The sequence below is a fragment of the Ruditapes philippinarum genome, unplaced genomic scaffold (assembly GCF_026571515.1).
Source record: "Ruditapes philippinarum isolate M1 unplaced genomic scaffold, ASM2657151v2 ctg3190_1_1_1_1, whole genome shotgun sequence".
Classification (NCBI taxonomy): domain Eukaryota; kingdom Metazoa; phylum Mollusca; class Bivalvia; order Venerida; family Veneridae; genus Ruditapes; species Ruditapes philippinarum.
In genome coordinates, this window is record NW_026855495.1 from 195,922 (window position 1) to 205,975 (window position 10,054).

General features: G+C 31.2%; 1 protein-coding gene across 1 annotated transcript; it reads left to right on the forward strand.

Annotated features, from left to right (window-relative positions):
- Positions 1-721: 721 nt before the first annotated feature.
- LOC132743545 (uncharacterized) lies at positions 722-7,837 on the forward strand. The gene is made up of 6 exons (XM_060732076.1): positions 722-1,372; positions 2,076-2,408; positions 3,268-3,573; positions 4,552-4,689; positions 5,270-5,297; positions 5,585-7,837. Exons 2-6 carry the CDS (start codon positions 2,096-2,098, stop codon positions 5,739-5,741), a joined length of 942 nt encoding a protein of 313 aa, XP_060588059.1. The 5' UTR covers positions 722-1,372; positions 2,076-2,095; the 3' UTR covers positions 5,742-7,837.
- The last annotated feature ends 2,217 nt before the right edge of the window (positions 7,838-10,054 follow it).

Here is a 10,054-nt window from a genome sequence, read left to right on the forward strand (position 1 = left end):
AAGGGGCCCTTTTTCAGAAAAAATTTTTATTTTGACTAACCCCCAATTTTAAAACAAACTTACATAAAAAACCCCCCTTTTTAAAATTTTCAGGAAAAGCCAATTTTACATTCAAAAAAATCTGAAAAATTGTTTTTCCAAAAGTATTTTAAAATTTTTTTCTCGTTCATGAAACGCAACCCACAATGGGCATCTCCCCTTTTTTTTGTAACCGTTTTTGTTAGGGGTTTTATACTAAAGATCGAAGTTAAAAATATTCAAATGCCTTTTTCAAAAAAAATCTTAAATTAAACCCTGGGGTAGGGCATTAGCAAATTAATGCAATATTAAAATCTAAATAAACCGCTAATGTGCTTTTTTTAGCAAAATTTTTTGAAATAAAGAAAAAATTTAAAAAAATATTTTTTGAATTTTCCCCTTTAAATTTTGCCCCTAAAATAGCGTCGCCAAATGTCAAACATGAAATTAGGCAGACTTTTTTAAAATTTTAAACAACCACCCCACTTAAAATTAAAAAATGGATAGGTTTTTAAAAAATTTCAGTTTTTTTTTTGTTTTGTTTTGTTTTTGCATGGGCAGTATATGCACATATCAGGTATATTTTATTACTTTAATTTAGAGTTTGTATATATTTATGCGTGAATTTGTCTTATTTCATGATGGTAATACACTTAAGCAATTTACTTTATGGCTAAGGGTTATTACAGTGATTGTCCAAAGAATGCAATGCATAATAGTGTTCAAAATGGATAACTGCCTACGTCGGTGTTAGAGGGCGTGGAAAATGTGGCACAATGCAGTATGGTAGATTTATAAGTGGAATATTGTGTAAGTCTTACAACATGAAAAGTGAACTTAATTTACACGGACATTATTGGAATTGTGTTTAATGACAATTAAGCACTACGTTTTAATTCTTCGTTTTTTTAAAAGCATGTTGGTTGTGAAGGCGGATTTTAAATTAAAAAGATCATGTTCGAATATTATAGAAAACAATTGAATGTCTGAAGGAATGTTCATGCATAGCCTTCAATAACTATTTTGCATTATGAAAATTGTGTTGTTGTTTTTTCAGTCCCCCCGAATGTTTCGGTAATTGCAACAAACACTACGGTTAAAGAATCAAATACCGTACTGAGATGTATTGCAAAAGGTGTTCCCGACAATAATTATAGATACGGGAAATGGATTCAAAGATGGCCAGGATATGCAGTGCCTGTTTCGGTGAGGCCCGGAAGTGAGACGCTCGAATTGACGGATTTAACATACGAGCACTCCGGGTTTTATACGTGCACGGCCAGTAATGGAATTAAAGTCTTTGGCACAAACACAGAATTTATTGAAGGAAAAGAAGTACATTTACTTGTGAAATGTAAGATCTTTTTGTTGATAAATGTCATTTTATTATATAATTTATTCTACAACTGTAATAATCACATTTATATATAAAGCATTTTTATCACAATGTAATATAAGTAAATTTCGTTAAAGGCCCATGATGCCCAAGAATGCATTCATTTTATTTCTCAAAAGCTTTTTATTTTTGGTCTTATGTAATAGTTTTCAAATAGTTATTGACCAATCATAAGAACCATCTTTTGCTTTTGTTCCTTTTGGTTACTACTATAGTTATATTGTTATAGTATTTTGTATGGAAGTCAAAATACTACTTGGTTTACATTTCGCTACTTTATGACAAAAAATTTAACATTCAGCGCTACTTTCTTCAGGTGAAAAGCATCTAACATACTTTTAAACGATTATTTACATTATATTTACAGTATGCCTCAGAAATGAATATATTTTCCTTCCAAACAAGTTTAAATGATTTGTAGTAATGAACTTAAAACATATGAGATGGTTATCACCTTAAATATTAGTGTTAAAGATAGCAAAATGTAAATAAAGCATTTTTTTAACTCAATATAAAATCTTAAATAACTATATCTTATTTATTGCTGACACGCGAAAGAAAACAGGACACAAAATTAAAAGGCCTTTAGAAATTAAAATTATGATATTATGCATATTTGAGTATTAGTGGAACTTTAATCTATATGTTCTGTTTTCTGTAGCGTTTCCTGTTATAATCACTATGGATGACAAATTTGCAAGCAGGGTTAATAAAAATGTAACTGTCAAGGTGGACTATTTCTCGAACGTACCTGCAACAGAAGTGAAACTTTATAAAAATGTTAATGGTGCGGGGAAAACAGACATTACTATATTTGTGGATAAGAATCCTGTTGAAGTTGAGTTACCCGTATTTTCACACTTTGTCAAAATCAACGGTACCAGGTCTATCGTAACAATTCCAATAAAATCAGAAGTGGATTATGGGTCTTATATTGTTGTTCTCTCAAATGAAATAGGTTCTAGTAATAGGTCATTTGAAGTTGTTCTGACAGGTGAGTCATTTACAAGGAACTATTTATCTTTTTGTCTATAGTTATTTTTTGCGATAAATGCAAAACAAGCGGTCATTATATCTAATTTGACGTTGATTATTTATTAAATCTGTAAAACTTTGATAAAAGATGCATCGTTGGATTTAAGCGCATTTGGCTGAAAGTAAGCCCATATCTGTTTCAAATTGGAAATACGTTTCTAACAACCGGATAAAAAAATCCTTCAACATTATTTAAAATAGCGGTAATGGAAAATTATACATTTTGTATATCATATAGATCCATCTTTCACTGAAAGCGTACGCCTTCATTACGTATTCCTACACACGCGGGATATTCACTCCTTTTTAAAAACAATTAAATGTTATTAGCATCAAATATGTTCAAAAGTGAGTGTCAGTGGAATTGAAATATATTTATAATAACTGTTACAGTGATGAGAGACCAAACAGAGGATTGCGTGCAGCTAGGGAGCGAAATGTCCTTACACAATTTTAGATTTGACTGACTTCTTCGCTAACACTAATTAACATTAGCACATCGCATAATCAACATTCATGTGTTTATTATAATAATGTTACTCCGTCATTAACGAATCTAATTTTTATTTATTTTCATCGAATATTTGGTCAAATTCAACTGTGTCAGAAGAAAAACTTTGCATGTCAAAATTTTTGTAGTTTAGGTAAGCCTAGACCATTAACTGTGAAAATGATTGTATACTTATTGTATTGATACCAGTGCTGCATAATTAAAGATTATGAACAAAGTAACAATTACTTATAATTATATGAAATTATGGTAATCGAACGCAAAGAAGGAATAATTGAAATTCTCACGTTCTATTCTTTTTAATTAGAGCCACCAGGTACACCTAGAGGTTTTACAATAGACTATATCCAGCATAACAAGGCCCGTTTGTCTTGGATGCGTGGATATAATGGAGGATTGAAACAAACTTTCGTTATACAAGTAGGCACAGATGAAAAGACATGGAGTGATGTGAAAGTATTTGACAGAATTACTAAAGACAAAAAGCCCATAACCACAGTATTGACAGATCTACATGATTCAACAACATACTTTGTTCGAGCATACGCATATAACGAGGAAGGAAATAGTCCTTTGTCAGAAACTCTAAATTTTACCACATCTTCAAACAAAGGTAGGAGTTTTAAAATAAATTGATCAGCTTGCCTAATGTTGATAACTTTCAAATGAGTGTAAGCCTATATTATGAATGAATATCCTTAAATAACAAAGATAATCAAAACCAAAAAGACTTCACATGATGATTTTGGTGTTTTAGTTTTGACCAAATTAACACATGTTTCATCACCAGTGACGACATTTGCAACATACCGTGTAATGTATTTTGTATTCTGTTTTGCAAGAAGTTAGCCCATTGCATGTGAGCCTTTATCTGTCAGTTAATGGAAAATCTATCTAGCAAAGATCTTTGAGACTTGTATGAGCTGCTCCTAATGAGATGCCGGCAATGATTCCTGCTACCTGTCAAGTGGGGTACTAGTAGTTTGCATGGGTATAAACCTATTTCTTTTGACAGACGTTGCTTACTTAGACCGAAGGCCATGGGGCGCATCTTCAGTCGAAATTAATCCGCATTTGAATTTATTTAACCATCGAATAACTTGCGGGAAAAAAAATTTCATTTTGTCCCTACACATATACAGAACAGACTTTATCAAAAATATTTTTACACTCTATGTTAAGGAGACGACGATTTCCGATGAATTACCGTATTTTAATGGCATATTATGATTTTCAACCAACCATAAACAAGTAGATAATGTATAGCGAGCTACAGTACAAACACAGCTAAAGTAAATATATTTTAAATAAATGAGATATCAATGTAAAGCTATCGTGCATATCTACCTGATAATTGACAATTCGGCCTGTTTGTCACAATATTAAAAAATATATAACGTACTATATGCATTCATATTTGAACAATCCTCATATACATAGCGGTTGCTGTCAAATTAACGAACGGAATTTATGAAAAAATAAATTATTTTTGTAAGTTTTCCTTTAAAATTCATTACAGAAAACGACTATAAACACATATTCTTCATTCTACATATATATTTATGATGATTCTTTCAAATATTTTACATAGTGAAGGTTACTAATGAGGCAAATAACACTTCTACGATTATCATGGGAGTAGTTCTCGGCATTGTTATAATTGCGTTTGTAATATCAATGTACGTGGTAGTACAGCTCAAGAGGAAACTTGAACGTAACCCAAACAAAGGTAACCCAAATTATATTAGCAGATTATTTCGATTTTTAATAGTTATCTTTCAATGGATATAATTATTAGCCTAAGACTATTGAAAATGGAGTTTTAGAATAAAATTGAAACTAGCTGGTGTATTAAATTTTTACACCAACATATTTCTTTCCAGTAACTTTTTTAGTTTTCGACGTTCGTTTAAAAGTTGTTCTCTTTACTCTCGTGGCATTAACCTTCTTCCAGAATGTTTTATTAATTTGCTAGAAATATCAATGATCAATATATGTTATTGTAATTAATTTTAACAAAAAAAAAACGATCATCCAAGAAACGAAAAATATTTTATTCACTTATATAATACTTGTATGATTTATAATACGAAACGGTTTATGTACAAACGTGTTGAATATTATGAAAACGAGCGTGTCATGTTATTAACCTCTTAAAGTTTGATATAGATTCAAAAATACTTTTGTTTTTGCAAGTACGTTAGTAATTTGTCTTTCCATCTGTTATTGCATAAAATATTGTGAAAGAGAAGCTTTAAATTATTGTTGAAGAGAAATCTGAATATCATGTGTTGGTACTTTTTTTACAGATCTCTCCAAAGATACAAGCAGCAGGAAGTAAGTTTTATGAAATAAAAACATTTATACATTAAAAATTTTATAAACATAGCATACTATTTATACTTTTGTTTAAATCATAGGGTAGTATCTCTGTTTAGAAATGCCAAATTATTTCATAATATGATAATTACACATTTGTTAATCTGAGTATGACACAGCAATGGGAATTAAAAGAACATATATAAGAAATAATGAATAACAAGTTAAGGAAATAAATATAATGGGTACAACAACATAAAGAAAACGGAAATTACAGCTCTTTAAATATTTATGTATTCTTTTAGGTATGTCAATGTGGATGATTCGATCAGACTGAAAACAGAAAATGAAAAGAAGAAAGGCACATTTAACGATGTTCAAACCTCAGAAAGTCAATATACAGAGCTTGATAAAAATCTGAAAGAAGCAGAATCTGCATACGATGCTATTTCAACTATGTGAAATGACAACGTACACGTATTATTAAGTACACGTCATATCCACGTGTTTGACAGTGAAAGCTGGACCTTAAGATATTACAAATATTGAGGAAACGTTTTTCAAATTCCTTTATGTTTGCTATAAAGAAAGTTGTCTTGACATAAGCGTGTACATACAACGCGTCAGATTCATTTTTTGTGTTAAACTAAAAGTTTGACCAATTGATCAGTTGAATACATGTGTTAAATGTAAAATTGGTAAGGGTCTTGTTATATTTTGTTATTATTTACGATAAGAAATCTGTTTTGACATCTACATAGATAAAGGCTTGGCGAAATAATTTTTACATATTATCAACTGAGGCACAGAATGTAGCATTTAACCCTACAGATTTTTTGTTTGTTTTTAAACGAAATAGTTTAATAGTTTAACTTTAAATAAAAGTTATTTTAAAGCTGCACTTCATAAATAATATTATGTAAAGATATTTCGGGGTAGGCCTAAAAACCAAGCATTCTTCAGTGTCATTAACCTTTTAAACAGTATTGTTGTAAATCTAATCAAATATTGTTCCGAAAACTCCACGGTAACACTCACGTTTGTATACGAATTTTAACATGCAAGTGAAGAGTATAGATTTTAAGAATCTTTCATTGGATGCCGGTACAGACCGGAATATCTAGCTCGAGACGAGGCTCTGTCGAGTTTCCGCTAAACAGTTACTCAAAAGCTAGATATTCCCGTCTGTACCGACAGCCTGCGTTTGATTCTTTTTCTTGCATATCCCATGTCAATTAATTCGGAACAGAAATTACAAAAACTGATATTCTAATTACGCACTTTTACCTTATAGTAGCGTATGATCTTTTAACTTCATTCATAACGGTAAAATGACGTCAGCCCAAGAACGCAATTCACTCATAAAAGATAGCAATGACGTCATTTAAAGCACGCGACTTGTCTGAAATTGGAGTAAAAAGAGTTTTATAGCACCGGTGAAAACGGTAAATAATCCTGTATGATATATAAGAAAGCTCTCGTATGCGCTTATGCAATTGACACGTCACAGTGTTAAACATTAAACAATTCAGTTGTTGTTATTTGACGGATTTTCTCATCTAATACGGATGTGCAAGTTAAGGTTATTCTGCCACGATGCACTCGGCATGTCGTCCACAAAATAGTAATTATCTAAATTTGTGTGTAGGCGTCGATGTGGCAAAATCGAAACATAAAAATTGTTCACTTTCGATTTTGCCACAACGTGATAGCAGGCATTTACGCTTATAAAACTTATTTTATAAGATCATCTTATTTCTTGACACCAAAATAAGGACAGGACTGGATATAAAACCGATTTTTAACGAAATATAGCTATTTTTGTTTTTATGAATTATATCAAATGCTGCATTAATGGAGCTTAACTTTGTTTAATGTTTACTAAGATGAGGCTTACAATTCATCATTTTCAAAAATGTTCTTCATTTTCCTAAAATCAGTTTAAGACTTTCTGTAAATCTTACAGGGAAGAACTTCATATAAGAAGAATTTTCATTAGCAATTCTAAATTACAAGTTGAAATCTAGGAATCTCATTGGCAATTCAAAAATAAAATGTAAAGAATAGTTCTTGCCATTTTAAAATAACATTTTAAGGATAGTTTTAAGTTAAAAGTAAAAAATGTATAGGATAGTTCTTGTCCTAATAAAATAAAATGAAAGGACAATTCTTTAATTGATAAAATGCAAAGGATAGTTCTTTTAACTTTCTTGTTAAATTCCTGAGAGAAAAGCAAGCGAAATGTAATGTGTGTTGTTTTTTTGTTGTTTTTTTTGTTGTTGTTTTTTTTAAATTCCCATTTAATCATTATCCTGGGATAGTTTGTTTTAATATATATTTTAAGTTGACTCTTTACAGTTTATCAATATTATTATTTACATGTGTGTAAAAAATAGATAAATACATTATATGAATGTGTGTATAAGTTTAAATATCTATGATTTTGATACTGTAACCATAGATCTTCTGTAACAGTTTACATTGTAAATATTTAACTTGTTCCATTATTATTGTATAATTGCAAAAAGTGTGCTCTTCTTTTGGATGAAATAAAGATATAACAAGCATTTGATAGTATTGCGGGCAATACAGTAGTCCCCTACCGGTCCCTCAAAAAGTTCTTTAATTGTCATACACTCCTGTGTATTGCCATTTATAATGAATTTGAGGATGAAGTCTGTATTTGAAAATATCAACCACAAAACATAATAAATAAGTTGTCTATATCACAGTAATGTGTTAAGTTTCCATGCTTAGTAAGGAAATTATGTTTATACAACCTTGTCATATTATTACGATGTGGGATTTTAAAGTAAATCCTATAAGGAATGAAGAAGTTGAGTGAAAATTACCAGTTTCTCGAAAAAAAATCTAAGTTCAAGGGGGACATAATTCTGGAAATAGTCTTGCTAGAGTATTTAACCTTCTCAAAAATGTCGAGTGATAATAAGAAACATATACATGAAGTTTGAAGTAGATACATTAGGAAATAAAGAAGTTATTTAAAAAAAAGACAAACATTTTTTCCCCTAAAAAATCTAAGTTCAAGGGAGGTAATACTGATATTTTTTGTGCTAGAGTTATAAACCTTGTCACATATGATGTGGTTGATGACCAGAAACTTATATTTAAAGTTTGAAGTAAACACCTTAAGAAATAAAGAACATATAGTGAAAAAGCTGAAAAATTTAAATCAGAAATCTTGAAATTCAGGCTATTTGTTGCCATAGCAACCAGAATTTTTCAACATAGGAAGAAAAGAAAAAGATGTGCATAATCTCCAGACTGCCATCTACCCACATTTCAAGTTTCATAAAAAATATTTTCAGTACTTTTTGAGTAGTTATCACTGGATCCAGTTTATTGTTAAATTTGCCATAATTTCAGCCTATTTGTTGCCAAAGCAACCAGAATTTTCAACATAGGAAGAAAAAAAAAAGACGTGCATAATCTCCATACTGCCATCTATCCATATATCAAGTTTCATAAAAATATTTTTCAGTACTTTTTTGCGTTATCGCGGGATCCAGTTTTGTGGACGGACGGACTGACGGACTGACAGACTGACAGACAGACAGACAGACGGACAGACGGACAGACAGACGGACAGACGGACGGAGGGTAAACCTAAAGTCCCCTCCGGTTAAACCGGTAGGGGACTAATAAAGAAGTTATTTAAAAAAGACAACATTTTTTCCCCTAAAAAATCTAAGTTCAAGGGAGGTAATACTGATATTTTTTGTGCTAGAGTTATAAGCCTTGTCACATATGATGTGGTTGATGACCAGAAACTTATACTTTTAAAGTTTTGAAGTAAACACCTTAAGAAATAAAGAACATATAGTGAAAAGCTGAAAAATTTAAATCAGAAATCTTGAAATTCAGGCTATTTGTTGCCATAGCAACCAGAATTTTCAACATAGGAAGAAAAGAAAAAGATGTGCATAATCTCCAGACTGCCATCTACCCAATATTTCAAGTTTCATAAAAATATTTTCAGTACTTTTTGAGTTATCACTGGATCCAGTTTATGTGCTAAATTTGTCCATATTTTCAGACTATTTGTTGCCATAGCAACCAGAATTTTCAACATAGGAAGAAAAAAAAAAGAACGTGCATAATCTCCATACTGCCATCTATCCATATATCAAGTTTCATAAAAATATTTTCAGTACTTTTTGCGTTATCGCGGGATCCAGTTTTGTGGACGGACGGACTGACGGACTGACAGACTGACAGACAGACAGACAGACGGACAGACAGACGGACAGACAGACAGACGGACAGACGGACGGAGGGTAAACCTAAAGTCCCCTCCGGTTAAACCGGTAGGGGACTAATAATATTATATTATTTGTGACTACTTTGTAGATTTACATATGTTTCTAATTACAAATTCTATAATGGTGAAAGATTAAGAGAATGTAATATTTAAATTCAAAACAACTTTAAAGCTGCATGCTTCTTTATGAGCCTACGTATTTTAAGAATTTTAAAAATGAGAAAAAAATGCAGCAAGATTACAAGAAAAAATAAGGATTTATATACGCCACCAGTTGCACATGTGGGCGAGCCCTCCCGAAGAGTATTAGCCATTTTTTTTTATTTTGAAGGATAGTGTAAGATACAGATATAAAGAATTCGAGGAGCTTGTCATTGTTCTTTAGCGTACCAAGTGTTTAAGCACTCATACACGGGATCTCGATTGATTCAATTTCATCCAGGAGACTTAGTAATTCTAGTTGGCCGGGAATCGAACCCCACTATGTCAGGAT

Excerpts from the sequence above, each read along its gene's own strand:
- LOC132743545 (XM_060732076.1), top strand. The coding sequence starts at position 2,096 with ATGGATGACAAATTTGCAAGCAGGGTTAATAAAAATGTAACTGTCAAG. Across the intron at positions 2,409-3,267 it reads ATTTGAAGTTGTTCTGACAG|AGCCACCAGGTACACCTAGA; the intron begins GTGAGTCATTTA and ends CTTTTTAATTAG. Across the intron at positions 5,298-5,584 it reads AAAGATACAAGCAGCAGGAA|GTATGTCAATGTGGATGATT; the intron begins GTAAGTTTTATG and ends GTATTCTTTTAG.